The 18,951-nt window shown below is 41.0% G+C and overlaps 2 protein-coding genes across 4 annotated transcripts; both read right to left on the bottom strand.

The window, feature by feature from the left end:
• On the bottom strand, positions 1-4,219 carry hebp2 (heme binding protein 2). 2 transcript variants are annotated; one of them, XM_085372463.1, is made up of 5 exons: positions 4,117-4,219; positions 3,802-3,938; positions 3,059-3,194; positions 2,251-2,431; positions 1-2,097 (listed from the first exon to the last, which is right to left on the bottom strand). In XM_085372463.1, exons 1-5 carry the CDS (start codon positions 4,217-4,219, stop codon positions 1,911-1,913), a joined length of 744 nt encoding a protein of 247 aa, XP_085228589.1. In that variant the 3' UTR covers positions 1-1,910. The 2 variants fall into 2 exon arrangements, with proteins under 2 accessions (XP_085228589.1, XP_085228590.1); XM_085372464.1 differs by having other exon boundaries at positions 3,802-3,895; positions 4,117-4,156.
• Positions 4,220-5,874: 1,655 nt separating this feature from the next.
• Positions 5,875-18,951, bottom strand: cmtr1 (cap methyltransferase 1). Of its 2 annotated transcripts, none has more exons than XM_085372946.1 (24): positions 18,924-18,951; positions 16,685-16,789; positions 13,805-13,971; positions 13,480-13,638; positions 13,264-13,356; positions 13,101-13,172; positions 12,848-12,942; positions 12,570-12,642; positions 12,269-12,467; positions 12,049-12,167; positions 11,839-11,935; positions 10,647-10,779; positions 10,163-10,342; positions 10,019-10,075; positions 9,862-9,919; positions 9,683-9,751; positions 9,354-9,485; positions 9,025-9,150; positions 8,719-8,810; positions 8,484-8,552; positions 8,241-8,288; positions 7,992-8,104; positions 7,765-7,873; positions 5,875-6,892 (listed from the first exon to the last, which is right to left on the bottom strand). In XM_085372946.1, exons 2-24 carry the CDS (start codon positions 16,782-16,784, stop codon positions 6,757-6,759), a joined length of 2,496 nt encoding a protein of 831 aa, XP_085229072.1. In that variant the 5' UTR covers positions 16,785-16,789; positions 18,924-18,951; the 3' UTR covers positions 5,875-6,756. The 2 variants fall into 2 exon arrangements, with proteins under 2 accessions (XP_085229072.1, XP_085229071.1); XM_085372945.1 differs by having other exon boundaries at positions 18,470-18,925.

Consider the following 18,951-nt stretch of genomic DNA (forward strand, 5'->3'; position numbering starts at 1 on the left):
ATAATGGTTTAATCATGAGTTATTGATTAGATAAGACAATTTACATTATGTAAACTTTCAAATTTCCCAATATTCTTATCAGTGCATTGCTCGTGCCATCATTCTTCATCCGAGTACTACTATGAGTAATAAACACACACACACACACACACACACACACACACACACACACTTAATGATTATATGAAGATATAAAAGAAAAAAGGCACATTTTTATTAGCTCTCTGTCAATATTAAACCAAAAATGGTCAGTCTGAGCAATTGAGCACAAAGCTGGTTAAACACACATTTATATTCATTGACAAAAATGACAGCTTATGAGACGTGTTGCGACGGGCCCAGCCATTCATCACAATGGATGCATATGCGGTCGCAGTGACAGTAAGTGAGGCCTGAGAGCAGATAAACTGAGATTTACCGACGCTCGGCCGCTTGCCAGGCAGAGTCACCTTCCCAGAGCTGACTGACAACACAAACCTTCTGCTAAACTGTGCAGCTGATCTACAAAGTCAAAATATGTTTAATGCTTAATCCCTTGCACTTGATCCCTCTGGTCATAATGGATTTGATGCGATCCCTTTCTTAATGCGACTCAAATCCAAGTACCAGGAGACACATTTTCACAGGCTGAACTCGTGGCGTGTGCAAATATTAAACTCCAAAGTTCAGTGAAAACAAATATGAGGCTTCTGCACTTTTAGATGCACTGATAATTTTTGTGTAGATTTATTTATTTTTTTTTTTTATGGACTGCGAGTCCTCACTAAACTGCAAAAAACTATTTTTCCCCCCATTTTGACTGCTGATTCACGTAACTCTAACTGACAAAGCCTCACGGTTGCATCTAATAGCCGTCAGACTGCACTTTTACACACAGCGATGACTGGATTTATCTGTGTTTTAATGTCCATAAAGGCACTAGTATTATTTTAGGACTGACTTAAAAACCCAACTACGAACATTTCCTTTGCTTTCTTTGTTTCCTACACACAGTCCTGTCACATCAATATGCGAGTGTAAACAAGTAGCAGTTAGTTGCCATGTTATTTGAACATTTTTCACAGCAAAGGCTTCGACTTGACGTTGCAGGAAAAAGCAGCTGAAACTGTTTGTTTGAAATTGTGTTTCATGATTATGGGTTAACTGTTTTCACTAAGTCTTCCAACAAGACCTGCAGGAAAGACTATATATATATATATTCTGGTTTACTTTTGAAAGTCTCACATATTCTGAGTGCAGCCAGTGATCCTAAAATAGATATATTTATGGTGTCAGCATGACTTAAACAGATCTTTGTTGATGGAAACATCTGATGACACGGCAAATCTAAGCAGCGTCGCCTGAGTGACACGTGGCTGCTCTCACCTGCTAGTGTGGGAGTGTAAATGAAAAGCAAGAAGCTTCGTGTCCGTCACACACAGGAAAGGTACACAGTGTGCTCCCACAGTGAGCCAGCCTACACTGCCCCCCCTGGACCCGGCTCACACTGTGAATGTTATCAGTCACATGGGTGCTGTCCCTGCCCTGTCAGGCGCAAACATCTGCTGTGAAAAAGGAGGTTAGCAACATGCACAATCAAAAGCCTAAAATTAGTGTATTTTGAAAATATTCATTAAAAAAATATATATTTTTTTTAATTAAGACGTACTTGTGGGGTTTTCTGTTAACATAAGAAACATTTTCTTGACTACTTGGCTCCACCTGCTGGTTATATTGCTTCACATGGCCGACAGGACCTCTAGTTGTCGTATAATTAGTCTCCTTATCAAGTTTTTCAGTGAGTAATCAGTAACTTTTAGTGTAAGTAACAAATCTAACTTTTGTTTCTGGTCAAACAGAAATGTATCAAATCATCACATTTAAATTCCCTTCACTAACATTTTGATAGGATAGAGTGACCCAGGAACGCTCTACTGCTCCTCTTCGTTCTTGAGGATCCAAACCTCATTCCTGCGGTTGGTCAGTTTGAAAGGACTGTCGTACCCGGCTACGTAGTACGGTTTCTCGATGTATTGGACTCCATCCCTCTTCAGACTTTCCATAAGCTTCAGCAGCTCTTCACGCTTCATGTTATCATTGGAGAAACCACCGTATGTCCTGGAGGAATAGACAAAAGATTGATTTCTTTCTTCTTCTTTTTTTTTAAAGAAAAAAAAACTAAACCACTCATGGCTGATCACTGTATTTGTTTTGGACTTTCACAAAATAAACAATCCAAAGTCTAACCTGGCGGCTCTGTTTGTACCCTACCTGACATACACCGTCAACTCCTTCCTGTGCTCTATAAACACCTCGGGCTCGTTGGGCTCGGGTGGAGTGGCCTGATGCTCCTCTGGGATGTAGAAGGATACGGTGAACTGAGATTCACATGCAGGGCCGGCCCCGGGTTTCACGTAGCACGTCACGGGGGCCGTCATCTCCACTTTGGCCTCTATAGAACCAGCAAGAAAGGAGGTTCTTTTGTTGAAAAGAAAAAAAAAAAAAAAAAAAAAAAAAAAGAGTAGCCGCACATGCCAAACATGATGATGATGATGATAATAGGGCTGAAATATAACCAGCTTGTGTAAGATTTACAGATGTTAAATTTCCTAAACGAACTATCAGTCACCAGCTGGTGAATCGAAACTTTGGTGAATGGTGACAGCTGTACAGATGGTTGGGCTGTAACCACGATGTGCGCCAGATGAATGGGATTAAACGCCATGTTTACAGATCACAATCTCCTTATGCTGCTGACCTCAGGAGCCAGCAACACAAACAATATATATTCTCATAAATATTGCTGCAAACTGCTGAGCAAGGCAAAAGTAAGACAGGAGGAACTGTTGCAAAGTGCTGAGCAGGAACGAAAGTGCACTTTCTCCGACTTTTCCATCCATTGATGCCTTGGAACCCCAGTTCTCTGTAAATTTATTGTGCAACATTAAAATACTGCCATTGTGACGTGTAGGTTTTGTAACAGATTTGCCACAGCGCCACAAAATAAAACTCGCACAGCCTCAGCAACACAGGCTCAGCTTACCTTGCGTGAAGGTGATAGCAGTAACATGAAACTCACTGTTTTTATTGTTGCCTTGGATGTAGTTGAAGAGTCTACGGAAGCCAGTAGACAAGGCTGCTTCCAGCTGCATCCCGCTCACAGAGGTGCTCACCCACTTAGTGGGCTGGTAGGTGCGGATTTCATAGTCCTGTCCCTGCCACACACAGGCGCACAATGAGGATGACAATTGATTATTAATGAGCAATTTTAAAAAATATCCAAGATTATGTATACAAAATACCTCGAAACTGTGAAAAAGACAATCCCATTTTTTCTTCAAATGTGTGTTACAACAAAAATATGACTCATTTAGCCACAAATCTAGAAAACTGGAGTTGTGTGAAAAAAATTGCTGTGTGAAAATTTCACACATTTCACCACTTGAAAATATTTAGCTCGTTATGAAATTAATAATGCAACAAAAAAAGGGCCGTTAATCAGTTACAAATCTTATATCAGACAAGACTTTCTCGAATTGGTCTTTATTCTTGTTTATATTTAGCACAAACATCTGGATGATCTACTGGATAAATTCAGCATCACAAGAACTAAAAAATCAAAAAGTGGAAATATGCATAACGCAGTGCACACACGACACAGGGGTTAATAGTTTAACCAAGTTTACTGTGGTTTCTTCTGCTGTCAACTGAACATCAAGCACTCATTTAATGCACATCACCCTGTTGTCCCGTGACAGTGGGGACAAGCTCAGACCAAAGGTCCAATATTCTGTTTTATGAGCTAAACTGCAGAGCACTTACCTTTTTCTCCTCTGCAGTGAATTTCGGATTCTGCAGACCAGTTGAGAACAACACTTGTCCCACAGCTTTCAGCATGACTGATGATCCAAACCTCCTTTTCCAAGGATAAGACAGAAGCAAACTCAGCTTTCCAGCCGCTGCAAAGTTAAACAATAATGTAAAACCGCGCATCTTAGGTTATTCAACAACTTCCTACAAATGCAATCGGTTTTTTTTCTTATTTCGGTGGACGTGTAGCTTTTTATCAAAACACAGCAAAATTATTTTTTTTACAGTAAAATAATAACATATAAAGATAGAAAAAGACATAATTACCAGTCAACTCGAGTGTTTGGTAACCGATGTCTGGGCGAACAAGGTGTGTGCTGTTAGGAGCGCTTGTTTTCGTAACATCTCTTCCTGTTACATAAATGCGCATTTTGATTGGCGGACCGATTGTCTTGTCACAATAGGACACGCCCCGAGTAAATACAAGCCTTCTCTTGGAAAGTTCAACTTCAGCTTGAATTTAAACCGGTTTGGCATGAATGTGTACACCCTTTCGTACCAAAAAGTGATTTCCGTGTGTGTTTGTGTGTTATTTAATGTCTAATGTCTTTGCTTATATTAGTATACAGGCTGTGGTCAACAGGCTTTATAAAAGGGTTTATATGTAAAATAAAGAAATGACCTGTTTTGAAAGTATCCTTGTCCTTATTATTATACATACTGTGCTCTACATTGTAATCAGCTCAGTCCTTTCTAGCCACTTACAAAGTTTTTATAGAACTATGTTTTATTTGTTGCAATTTCTGCTTAACATCATGTAGACTTTTTATCATGACAAATCAATTATATATGAAGTCATTTACAACAATTCTTCTACTAGAAATATATAGATTTTTAAACCAGTTACTGAAACTTTGCATCTGTTTGATTATTTTTTTCATAATTCATAAGTTTTCCTGTATACATTTATTTCAGTACAGGTTTTACATCCAATTTTATTTTAATTTCAGTTTAACAGCAACAATTTTCACATCTACTTTTAGTAATCTATAATAACCTTCTACTCTAATTGGTTGGGATGTATTATTTTGATGTAAGATAATGAAATGATAACGTGCCTGGAAAATTCCAGTGAAATAAGATTTTATTGTGTTCAGAGTTGAAGGTAAAAGAGTAAAAGACAATGTTTCTCTTGTGTAATGTGTAAAAAGCAGCAGAACTGTGAGGACAATTTGCTGTTAATAGAAGTGACTCTCAATCTTATGAGTTGCCAGTGAAACTGAAAGGATTCAGAAAGTTAATGTGGAATAAATGACCCAGAGGATCAGATCTTTTATTATTATGAAGGCACATCCAGAGATACCAGTGGACCATAGTGGAGGAATCTATGGATAGACCTGATATGCTGAACATCAACCCAGCAGGTCCATTGTGCAAGGAGGAACAGGAGGAGCACTGCTGGAGGCCTGCACAATGACGTCCAGCAGGCTACTCACCTGTGTGTTACTGACCAAACTATCAGAAACAGACTCAACAAGGACCAGCATGAGCTTCTGCCATCCTTTAGTGGGGCCAGTGCTCACAGACCAGCACCGTGCAGCTCTTGAGACTCTGCTGAAAAACAGGAGAAGGCAAGTTCTGTGGCAACCACCTGCAAAACCACTGCTTTTCCTTGAGGGTTGACCTGCACTTGTTAATGCCTGTACTTACACAGCAGGTGAAATAGATTCATAATGGTTCATGCTTCCAGAGTGAACAGATTAGTATTCCCAAAGCTTTATTTCTCTTATACTGGGCTCAAATTGGGTTTTACTGAATCTACAATAACAAATTCCCACAGCCTGACCACATTTCTAAAGCTGTGAGCAAAACAACTAAGCTACAAAATGTTGTGTGCACTTGTGTCATTTGGTTGGTATATGAGCACACCCGTTGCCTTCTAACAGCTTAATCCAGCCTTTACTCCAACTACTGTCTCCACCCAATATCACCAGGCAGTTGAACATATATTGTGGGAACAGCATCTCCCATTTATTTACTTATTAATATTTACATCAAAGAGATTGAAAGCTAAATTTACACCAGAAAAATAACTCATTTGCAGCATTAAAAAAAACAAAACAAAAACCAGACACACAACTAGAAGATATGGAGGCACAATTTTAAAGAGCAGGTGGGGTACAAACAACCTCAAAACTAAAGGGGACACCTTCCAAACTTCACTCCCACAGTCTAGATGACAGAGAAGCGTGGAAAGGAGAGAGCTGCTCCATCTCTGAATGCACGTTGAAATGACTGTGAGAACGACTTAAAGGGTGATTTACATGCTACACAGTTTTGCAAAGGAAAGCACCGCGACACTGTTAGTGTAAAGATGAGGCAAACAGACCCGTGTGTTTTCTTTAGAAGACCAGTCATGGTGAGAAGAAAGAATAATTACAGATGTGGATTCACAGTTTGACCTTGTGACCCTATCTATCACTGCTAATGCAGTGTGCACAAAAACAAGAGTGGCATTGAGGAGGAACTGGAGAAACTGAATCTATAGGGCACAGCAAACACCTTTGTCTCCATGTTGTCCTATAAGGCAATGCTACTCATTACAATTCAAAATCAAAGGTCGAGTCAAAGGAAGTGGAAAAGACTGAAAAATAGACCGGTCTGTCAAACGTCAGTTTTACGAGGACATGCCACTGCTAAAAACAGCAGCAAACAACTCCAACCTGATAACAAGATAACATGGAGGTACCTTCCAAAGGGTCATAAAGCAGTTTATTGATATTTAACAAGACAGTAAGCAACGGATTCATAAAAACAATCAGCTGTAAAGTCATTTTAATAACCGTCCTTTGATTGTTAAATGAAATGACGATTAGTGAACTGGATTGTACTCTTTGCCAAGGCTTCACAATCCAGCGCACTCTGTGTACAGTCTGCAGCTGACAAAGCCCTGTGACTGGGAGTCTTTCAGGGCTGGTAATGCTGGTGTATGAAGTACAGCACGTCATCTTTGGACAGTTTCTCAGGGTCCACTCTGGTTTGAGAATCATGAACTATAACCCCATCCACCCAGGCCCAGAAGAGCCGCTCGGAGTGGCACACGCTGCAAGGAAAAGAATTTGTCAATATTTTTCCATGAAATAGTGAAACAGCTTAAATGCTGTTTAACACGTTTCCTGTGTTCTATTGTGAATAAAACATGAGCTAATGAGTAGGGCTGTGCGATATGACCAAAATCTAATTTCCCGATAGAAGACATTTATCGTCCCGACAACGATATATATCACAAAAAGTTTACATTTTCAGCTAATTCTGTGAATCTTGGGCAACTCGACTTGTGTGAAGTGTTTTCAGCTGGGCGCCGTGTACCTGGAGTCGAGTGTTACATAAGTTGAAACGGCCGCAATTTTCTTCGTGAGTATTTATTACACGGCGTGCTTCGGGGAAAAGCCTGTTCTAAGGTTTATTTTTTAGCACCTGACGGCTCTTTTTGGCTGCTCATCTGTCACGTGATTCAGTTTATTTTGAAAAATCTCAACAGGAATTTCAGCTTTACTGTGAAAGATTTATGTGGAAAGTAAACAAGCGGACGGCGGAGCCACATGATCATTGTTGCTAATGACAACGCATAAAAACAGTCGCTTGTCCATCCGTAGTGTGGTTATTACTAAATGTGGTTACTAAATATAAGAGAAAGAGAGAACTTTAAGAAATTCTACAGTGACCATCAAAACAATAAAAAAAATATTGCCATAAACAGTTTATTTTGCGACACCACAAAACAAACGATAGCGTAAAATGAAACGATAGACGTTTTTTTATCGTTATCTGATATATATCGTTATATCGAACAGCCCTACTTATGAGATCTTACAATATTTACATTCACTTATTATTTTTATTTTAAAAAGCATATGAACTTTTTCAAATGTGAATCTCTGGAATAAAGAGAGAAATTAAGAGGACGCTACATACTGGAAAGGAGCAGCAGAGTTCGGTGGCATTGCATAGGTCGACTCCTTGGTTGTTTTATTATAAAAGAACTTCATCTTGGAGTTTTTGCTGCACGCCATCGTCCACGGCTCTGAATGGTGGAGGAGAAAAGAAATCCCGCATTTATTTACTTACTAATAAATAAATAAAGACATTTTGCTCGCAGCATTGTTTGTGCTCGCAGTTAAAACAAATCACAACATACAGACCATTGACAGTCTTGATGATGTAGAGGCCCGTGGGAAGGAAGTGTCTGTCATCTCTGCCTGTGTAGGACAGACGTGGGACACCTCCTGAGCTCTTTGTCACTTTCATCTCTAGTCTGGGTGGGGAAGGAAATGACAAGTTTTTCTGACAAGCGCCATAAAAGGAGCCTTGATCTTGAAAAACAGGACAAATCTAAGAAGCTGCAGTAGTAAATATACACGGCAGCTACTCAAAGGGTTCTCTTCCCATACCTGACAAAGATTTTCTCCATTTCTTCCAGCCTGTAAACCTCCTTCACTCTGGGGGGAAAAAAGATGCTTTGTAATCTTTGTAATTTACCAAACTGCAAGTAAGATTTCTGCTCAGCGTTCGATCACAACTACCACAGCAGTACTTGGAAGCAGTATTTTTAAGTATTATAAACCATGTGAGATTGCATAAACTAATATTTAGTTAGTAAGAAAATAAAATTAAAAGAAGGCAGATGGGAGTACCTGATGGGGTTCATGTCTGGTCTGCTGGGTTTAGCCACCGCCTTCACAAACTTGTCAGCCATCTGGATCCTGGAAACATAACAAACATCATTTAGCAGACACAACGAAGATTATCTGAAACTATTACAATATAAAACTGAATATACAGGGAATACATTACTAGTCTTTTTAATGATTTTCTACTTTTTTCTCATACAAAGACCCATTTTTAAGCTAGTGGATAAAAATGTCTCACCGCTGATTGAAGTGCTGATCTCTTACATCAGTGCCGTTCAGTATTAGCACATCCATTACATGAACTGCGCTGATTCTGCGCTGAGCTTTGCCCTGAGGACCAAAGGGAGAGCGTAACACAGCTCAGAAAGCATCCTACTCAGCTGCACATAAACCGCAATGCAAGTCACGCATTCTGATTGAGGCTAGCTGTAAAAGGTCGATACCTTAAAAAATGTTTAAACAGAAAATTTGAGTCCAAGAGGATCAGAATAATAAGTGATAAGAAAACCTGAGTCTGTCACAGAGTTTTAGTCCATTCTCTCACCTCGCCCTTTAGTTCTTGGACAATCTCTACACTTAGAAGTGTATCTCTTGGCAGCTCCAGCTTGAAATTCTCCATTTTCTTCCAGCGCACAGGCATTTTCCCATCCCAGGTGTAAATCTGAGACTTCTGCAAAAGTCATCGAAAACCAGGTTTGATCAAAGTCGCGCAGACGGTAAAGTCTCTGGGGTAGTTACAGTGTTCAATCAAAACAAAGAGCAAACACAACAGAATTTATGACACTGCCTTGGTGGAGGTTTGAGGTCTTGGAGTGCTTCTTGTTATGCTTTGTTTTCCGTGTCACACAAACCACATTTTTTCATCCAACTCACCCCCAGTGCTAGAAGAAAGATCTGCTCTCCACCTCCCACAATGCACCTGTAGTCCAGGACATGGCGCAACTTTTCGAGTGTGGTGGAGTTGAGAGGAGTCGGCTTACACTGGAACGACTCCACGTCTGAGCTCTGATATGAAGCAGAAAAAGAGCAGAAAGTGAGACACATTCAGAAGTTTAATGAGCCTATTTATAACACTGTTTCACATGAAAAAATCATGTCTTTTAATTATTCATTCGTTTCTACGGTCTGTATGGCAGAGCTCATTTATCAGCGCTGTACAGTACCCAGTAGGATTTGATTTAAACCCAAATTTATTAACTGACCTTAATCAGCTCATAGAATTTTGACTTTGGGTCTGACGAAGTAGGAGCGACTCTGGCCTTGTCTGGGACCTAAAAATTGACATAAATAAACATAAAGTGCACATAAAAACTTGTCTTTTTTAAGTCATTCTTTCAAAATTCTCTTTCAGTTTGGTATGTATATCGGCTTCTGTACTCACTCCCCAGAGCTTCAAACACTCCTTCCTGATGTCAGCTTGCCTTGTCTCTGAGAGATTCCTAGAGACAGTGTAACCCAGTCAGTTTCCAGACAAAAACACCATGTCAAACACGTGGTTATAGTGCAGCAAAGATAAATGTTCAACAGTGTTTACTCACGAGTCTACAACAAAAGCGTGGATCTTAGCCAAGGCCTTGATCTGGACTGCACAAAGGCTGAAGAGACAATTAAACACCATCTTTGTCAGTCACTGTGTTTCATGAGCAGTGATTGAAGGCTTTGTGGATTCTGAGTGTTTCTACCTCTCATTGGAGTTGACCATAAACTGGTAGAAGTCAGTGTCATCCTTGATGATATTCAGCGGAACCACCTCTGTAACGTCTCTGTCCGTGTTCCTCAGCTGGTTCAGCTTCAGGTTGACTCTGAACATGTATTCCCTGACTGCGTCTGAGCCGGGTTTCAGGCCACGGCACACAATGTACCTGTGGATGACAATGTGAGAAGAGATCTGTAACCTCACTTACATAAACCCCCTCATAAATCCTACATCGGATCTATAGATCATTCTACTTTCCCTGCAGTGAGCTGAGAGATTTAATCTGCAGCAGTTTAGACTTGCAGCACAATTTACCCTGGCGAGCTATCCCTATGAGCCCATCTTGGTGAATGGGATGCCACAAAAGCTTCTGAAGTGTAGCGTGTAGGTGGCAGAAAATGTAGCTATTTTACAAACACACTCTCATCGTATTCTCACATGTACAAAGACACATTATAACGTGGGCTCACCTCTCAGAGTTTGCAGGCCTGCTGGTGACAGGTTTGAAGAGTGAGATCCTCTCGAAGCAGAGGTAGAGCAGGTACACCAAACCCACGCTGAAGGGAGTGAAGAGGTCAAAAGTCTTACAGACAAAATGCCCACCTAGGGGAGAGAAAGTGAGACTTAAGCTGTGTCCAAAGTCATGGGCTGCATCCTCCTGAGGACCTGTCCTTCGCGGTCTACATGAGCCGGGTCCTTCGAAGACCGAGAAGGCCAGAAGTGCGAGGCTGTGAAATGGGACAGTCTAGCCTTCAGATTTGCGTCACTGCTGTTTCGGTGGAGTTTAATAAACTCGGCCGTCTGCTCCTTGCTATCTAAAATATAACAGCTGGCGTAAATTCTCGACCATCTCACACTTCTGTTTAATCAGTTTTTTGTCTGACGTTTATTCAGAGGAACCCACCTGAGGGATTAATAAAGTTATTTAATCTAATCTAATCACTTTGATCTCAGATAAACCGATTTACTCAGGAACAAATAAAACACTGAAAAAAGCCCAACAATAACATTTTTAAGTTATCCGAGCGACTTATATATCATGTTTAGCCTGAGTAGCGAAAGACCGCGGGGGCCTGAAAACAATGAAGCCGGGAGTCTGCTGTTCTCGCAAACTCGAGTGACCATTGAACCCCCCGGCTTGCTATCGAGCGGTTTGGGTAACAGACGTCTCCGAAAACGTTCCAGCACTTTTGCAAATATGTGATGTCTTGATAAACCAAGCAGATATTTGAAGTTTACACAGCTACTTTCTCGCCTGAAAATATCTTAAAAGTATATTTTGTGACCCATAAAGATGAATAAGATTAAGATTAAAACTTAGTAGCGGCAGCCATTGTTGGAAACTGGAATTGGCTGGGCTGTGCTATGAATTCTGGGATATGGTGGGCCACGAAGGATACACCCGACCCATCCTTCAAATCTGGGGAAAAGGAGGACGCATTTGTTGGCCGGACGCGAAGACAGCCTTCTTCGCGTCGCTGTGACGTAACTGGTCTACAAATGCGGCCTCGGGAGGATGCAGCCTATGTTTTGGGACACAGCTATAATGTGGGTTATAAACATACTGCACATGTGCACTGTACTGTGACAGGTGGTTAAAGAGAAAGTTTAAGAACACTAGTGAGTGTGTCAATTTACAAGCTTTTAAAGAGACATGCATACCCGTCCTGAGTGTGGAAATTGCAGTGAGGAATTGACAAAGCAGCAGCTGTTTGCTCAGGATCTCCTGGAGGTTCTCTTGGCCTTCCACGGAGAAGCCCTGGGAAAAAACAGAGACCATACTGAAACTGATCCAAACATTAAGCCATAATAACCTTTGTGAAGTTTGTCCACCTTTATTTTATCCTCATATCCTACAAATATTAGTCTTACCCCATCTGCCATGAGGAAATGAAGCCCTCTCCTCTCCGTGCTCTCCATGACAAAGTTTCGGAAGGCAGTCACATTTTCAGGCCGAGTGATGTCACCGTCACCCTCCACGCCTCCCTCACCTGGGATGCAGAGAGGTGACGATTTCACTGAATCATTCATCACTGGTTTCCAGCCGTGTCTCTTGTCCCCTGGGTGTGACGTGCGGGTTTTGTAAACGTACCGTAATAAGGCTCGAACAGCTCGCTCGGTGCTGCATAAAAATCTTCCAGCTTGAAGTCGCAGGGTCCTTTCAGCGTCATGCCAAAGCCCTTGGCATGCCAGCGTCTTCTCCACAGCACATATTCTGAAAAGCCTCCAGGTCCTGCGCACACATCACCAAAGTAAAGAAGCTCGCCCTCGCGGTCCTTCGTCAGAGGTCTCTGCATAATGAGACAGAAGATTTATGTCACCATCTGTTTATATGGAACTTTATGCTGTGATACAACTAAAAAAGTTCAGTATTAATCAGCTGACCCACTCACCCCTTGGGAATCCTTTGGGTTGGTGAACATATGGTCGAAACAGTAGTCCAAGTTGGCCATTTTCATAGCTGCTCTAAATACACAACGCACATAATACAGCTCATCATTGTCTTTAAACGACTGTCAGGCCATAGAATGCTGTGCAAAATTTTAAAAAATGTAAGAAGCAACCTAAATTAATACTCATTGCAGCAAACTACTATTAAAAAAGGAAACTACTTACATATTATTGACACTGGCTACTCATCCTGCCTGTGTTTTACTACCGAAAGACTGACCTGTTGAGAAAGATACCGCCTCTAATAGTCTCATAAGGGTTGGAGCGTGTCCGCGCTCTCCTCATCTCCTCGCCCTCCAGGTCATCAAAAATTGACTAAACATCACAGAGGCGCAGTGATTACACAGCTGAGAAATATGTAAACTTGTGTTATCTATGACCCTTCCATCATTTTTTTCCCGGTGTACACTTGCCACAATTTAAATACCTTGTGGGAATAAATTTAACAGAAGCAAATACTTGATGTAACTCACTTTGCATCGTAGAAGAGTGTGCAAAAGATCTTCTGTGCAAAACTCAGTCTCATCCTCAATTTTAAGTTTTCTCTGTCCAGAGTGAAAATCAGGAATTATATAAATAGACTGCAAAAGCAATGCATGCATATCTGTAAGTGAGAATCTGAGTTTCTGGTTTTACCGGTCCCTGGATCATCCAGTCTCTAAGCTCATCAGCGTCTGGGATCTCTGTGGTGCATTCTGGGAACCAATCAACCTTCTCAACAGCACTGGGCTGTGCAGACAAACAGGAAAAGAGACAAAACAGAGATCAGGTGACAGTTAATTGATCATTCACATATATTATTTCAAACCTAAAGATTAAAAAACACAAATGCCAAAAAGGACTACTGCCTACCTCGGGTTCATCGCGCCAGTCAACATTAAGTTCTCCCTGGAAACCCTGCAGCGTGAGACCCAGACCTCTTCTCCCTCGCTGAGTAGAAGCCTCCACGATCTCCTTGCGTCCTTGATTAAACTTACCCAAACCCTCGCCCTCTCTGAAGCCCATTTTGGCCTGAAAGTGTAAGAAATAGCAAAAAATCAAGTAAGTTAATAAAACTCAAAGGTCAAATTCTTTGTTGTTTGGAAATATTCTGAAAAGTTGAAACCCCCCCCCCAAAAATTTAAAATACATAGAAACTGTCAAACACCTCAGCTTAGAGAGGGTTTTGATACATTACCATGAGCTTCTGTGACACACTGTTGTACATAGCGAACTTGGCGGAGGCCTGCGAGGGGGCGTCATTGTCCTGGGTATCAAAGGATGATGATGATGATGATATGGAGGGCATCGAGAACCCGGGTCTTTGATCCTCCTGGTCACTAAGGGAGTCATTTTGACTAGAGTCTACACACACACACACACGCACACACACGCACACACACGCACACACACGAATTATCCATCAAATGTAACAATCTTAGACCATCTTACGCATCTATAAAATACATTTAAAAGCTACAGCCTCATGTCCATTCCTGGTATACCACTGCACCTGGAAAGGACTCTCACTAGGTCAAAATTCTTCTTTGCAATGGCTGACCATATCTTCATTAATATACTTGTAAATGAGAACAGGCTCAATGGGGTGGAAGCACACTTATGATTAGCTCCTCTTACAGGAACAAATCATGCACTCATTTTTCCCATGTAGTTGATATTTTTATGAGATTTTGCTGGCTTGTTGAAACAGAATAATATAATTGAGTTGCTAGTGTGTTGAAAATGTAAATTTTCTAGACTTGCAATTTCCCCCTCCTCCTGCTGAAGACAACACCTGTGGGATCCTGGAGAGGCAGTCAGCTATGCAGTTCTGTTTTACACTCTTGTAGAGATTGTCAAAGGGGTTGCACAGCCAGGAAGCACCTTGTTATCTTGGAGGGGGTATCTCTCATGTTCTTCAGTGATTATAGTGCTTGGTTGCCATTCTAGAGGATGAACTTTTTTCCCAACAAGTCACACTTAAGTCCAATTCCCACTCTATGCCAAGGCGTTCATTCTGCATCCTCAAATACTTGGCATGCATGCTTCCTGGTTCAACCTGCAGCAGGGCTTCTCCAAAGCCCAGGTCACAGGCATCAGCCTGAGCAATGAATATCTGCTGTAACTCTTCAGTAGGGGTCTGAAAGGGCTCTTCACACTCCACTCCACACAATCCACTGAACCCTACTGGCCTGGTTCTTCTTTGTCAAGTTATAGAGTGTAGAGAATCTAGGAATGAACTTTGTATACCAACCCACAGGTCCAAGTATCACTTGACTTTAGACATGATGGGATCAACTTTTTCCACTTGAGAAAAGGTAACTCCTTTACTGAGGACAGAACCAGCATTTCCTCCAAACTGCCCTCTGCACCTCTCCAGCCTTTCTTCATATGCTGCCCTTGAGATCCACGTTGTTAGCTTGCGTGTGTTACTGGTGTAGCTTCTCCAGAAGTGAACTGAGACTGAATACGATCCGAGCAAAACCACCTGTGGCCAAATTTGAGCATAAAGGGTCTAGCTGAACTAACGCTGGTTTTTCTAACATTTCTGGAGCCTCTGATTACGTTCTTCTAGCCCTGGTGATGTTCCCACACAATGTGGTGCTACTCTCTTGTATTAGATTTAACAGAATAAGAACAGGATATGGCAACTCAGGAATTGCTGCTACTTTCGAAAGTCATGGTAAAGTATGTACTTCATGTTCTTGCAGAGTTATACAGTGGGCAAATTCAAACTACGTACATCTATGTACACACAGGTACTGTCTTCTACATCCCACAGTTCTTCAGGAACGTATTTGGGATACAATGTCCCGTTTATCAGTATGTTTACTAAAAGTGACAGAGAGTGTATCTTGGGAAGTAAATATTACAGGATTTTAAACAGAGCACACTTTTTTGTGTGTTTGTTTTTTACCAAGCAGAAGGGTTTAATATAGTCTACTACAGTTTGCTGAACCACCACCTACCCCAAACTTACCCCGTGTTGGTCTGAGAAGGCCAGCATAGCAGTTAACCCTTGGTCCCTTGTGACCAATCAAGTAGGCATCAACCAGGTCAGCAGCCTCCTGAGCAGTCTTTGGGTTGTGTGTTTTGACCCAAGCCTTCACCTTTGGGAACAGCACTTTAAGATACTGCTCAAGGACCATCTTCTCCATAATGTCTTCTTTTGTGCAGGTGTCATAAGCCACCCACTTGCAAAACAAATGCTTCAGACGTGCATATAATTCTTGGGGGGATTCTTTAGCAGGTGTCTTGTAAGATCGGAAGCTCTGGCGGTAAGCATTTCTGTTAATCTCATACGTTTTCAGGATAACAGTCTTCAGCAGGTAATAGTCTTTGGTGTATGCTGGGTCCATGGCCAGAATAGCAGTTAACGCCTTCCCTGTCAGCAGTGGAATTAGTCGGACAGCCCACTGTTGCCGTGGCCAGTTATAGACCTCTGCCAGTCTTTCAAAGGTGGAAAGGTAATGTTCAATGTTGTCCGACTCTTCTAACCTTTGTAACGTAGGTTCTCCGGCTGGAACTCGTGTTGGCTGACCGGCTCTGACGTCTTCAAGGTCCATTTGAAGCTGCATGACCTGACGTGACAGTACGCCCAGTTTCTCCTCCTGCTTGGCGGCCTTCTTTTCCTGTCTTTTATCTCTCTCCATTTGAATTTGTATGAATGTCTTATTCGCCTTGGCCAAAGAGGCCAGATTAGGCTCAGCAGACATACTGGAGCTAACTTCAAACTGAAAGTCAGCTTCCCCAGAGCCTGCAGTGGCACCTTCCTCCACATAATCATCTGTATGCTGCTGCTGCTGTGGCAGGGGCTTTTTGAGAGGCATCCTTAGTTTAGAATTTCAGAGCACATATAAAATAAAACTGGTTGGGCAGTTGAAGGCAGGAATGATCTTCGCCTGGTTTAATGATTTAGTTAACAATAGAAACTGAGATACTAGTGTGCTGTTGGCCCATGTATAACCAAAAATCTCTAGTAGGTGCTTCAGTTTTAACTATAGTAAGAAAAGATCGGGTTTGTACCTATATATAAGACTATTTTCTTTTGTTGTCTTTGTTTGTTTTAATTATCTACCTTGACGGGATAGTCTTGACTCGTCATCTGAACTGCTGTCATCACGATGCCTCTTTGTCCCATGAAGTGATGCAAAAGACACATCGGCTCGTCTCTTCATTACGGCTGAAAAAGAGCCAAGAAGATAACAGTAAAAAAATAAGAATAACAACATACAGATTATAACACAGAAAACAAAGATATGTGATGGGAATAAAGCAACTGCTACAACTACGATGACTAAAGCACAAGTTCATATCAACTAAAATGCAAAGGCACATGATGCAAACATGTATGAGATGGACTCATATTTTATGAACTCTTTACTAATGATGTAATTTAGTGACTGATGAATGGATTAAAAAACAAACATTTGGTCAAACAAGCTCTTACAGGACAAAATTAATATTTATACAGGACTTTGCAAAAAGTTTTAAGACACATCCATTTCTTCATATTTTGCTTACGAACAGCCAGACTTTCTTTCCTTTATTTTTAATTGTGGAAACTGGACACAAGGAGGACAAAAAAAAAAAAAAAGAAATAGCAGACCTAAAAAACTATCTACAGCACATGACATGCCCTGAGAGATGCATAAAGTCCTTCAGTTGACAAATTTCCCACATGTGGGACTAATAAAGGTTATCTTATCTTATCTACTGTTCACTTAAGTCTCATCAGAAATGGTCTCAGTGGAAGGTTGGCTGTCAAGAAGCCATACTTAAAGATGAAAACTTTTGTTTCAAACTGTTGACAGTATGAAGTGCGGTCAGGAGAGAGGTACAACAGTGAGTGTCTACAGCCATCTGTAAGACATGATGGAGGCTTTTCATGTTCTGGGCTGCATTTCAACAAGTGGTGTTGGAGATCTAATCAAAATTAATGTCCTGCCAGAGTCTGATCCACCACGCAATACCATCTCAAACACATCTGACTGGCAACAGCTTCATTTATTTTTTAGCATGACAATGATCCCAAACGCAATGCTAATTCAGTAAAAGCGCACACTAAAGCACTATCAGTCATGGATTGGACTCCCAAAGGCCCAGACCTCAACATTGCTCAAGCAGTGTGGGATCATCTTGATAAAAAACAGAACAAAAGGCAGCCAACAACCAAAGAAGAGCCTTGGATGTCCTTCAAAAAAGCCCTGGAGAACTATTCCTGAAGGCTATTTAAAGAAACTACAAGAAAGCTTGCCATGGAGAGTTCAAGGCAATGTTGAGAGTAAAGGTGATCATATTAATTATTCATTTTCTTGAATTTTACAAACTATCGCTGTGCCTTTTAAACTGTATTTCCATTTATGTTCGCAGATGTTTTATCCCATTTTTCTAGCAAAATATAAAGAAATGAGAGACGGCTCAAGACTAGTGGCTTAGTGATTCTCAGTGATTTCACTAAAAAATTAAGAATCTATATCTATATCCAAGTTTATCACTTTGATATAGAATAAGTTGATGATTTCATTATCACTTTAATTAAAAAATATTCATCCTCGACAATTTTTGTATTATGGTTAAGATGTCGCTTTAGGCTGTCAAAACAATTTTTAAAAAAGCTGAGGATAGAAACAAACTTTTGCTGTAACCCTTAAATGTTTTATAAAATATGAATGCTCAATATGAAGACAACAAAAAGAAAGAAACGCGCAAAGTTAGTGTTGTGTATTTCCTGTTATGATAGCTGCTATAAGGCACGGCTAAACATCAATTAAGAATATAATAAGCAGGTCAAATTATTTAGTTACATTGAAAATTAGCATAAACAGAACAGAGTTAACGTTACAGGAAACCCGAGGAGTACCTGTTAGCCTGCGTTACCAGGACTGGACATAAAACGTTAAATCTTCAAAGGTGAGAGAGAAAAAAAACTTCAAATATGACCCGTTATCTACTGCTTTCGCTGCAGGTGTCTTGCAGACTGACCCATGTCGATTTAAAAAGTATATTTGGTCAGCTAACGAGAACAGACTTGGCAGGTCTACTGGGTGTTTTCGGTGAGTTCAGCTGAAACGAAACTGCGCAGCCACAGCAGCTTTGGTCGGTAGCTAGCTCCGTTAGCCGGCTCGTTTTTACCAGCTCGGAGGGAAAACTTCACTCCTCTGTTGTAACACAGCATCGACAGAACGTAACATCCGTATATGCTTCGGGCTTTCCCAGTTACAGTTTATTTATATGGAGAATTTGTAGTGACTATACGGTTTCGAAGTTTACATTAGCCCGCGTTGTTTTTGGAGCCTTCGTGGGTCCTTCTTTACCTGAGGACGCGCAATAATGATGCGTAAA

Source organism: Diplotaxodon limnothrissa, linkage group LG15, assembly GCF_057381915.1.
Source record: "Diplotaxodon limnothrissa isolate DT_005_m linkage group LG15, D_limnothrissa_male_GT1.1, whole genome shotgun sequence".
Lineage (NCBI taxonomy): Eukaryota > Metazoa > Chordata > Actinopteri > Cichliformes > Cichlidae > Diplotaxodon > Diplotaxodon limnothrissa.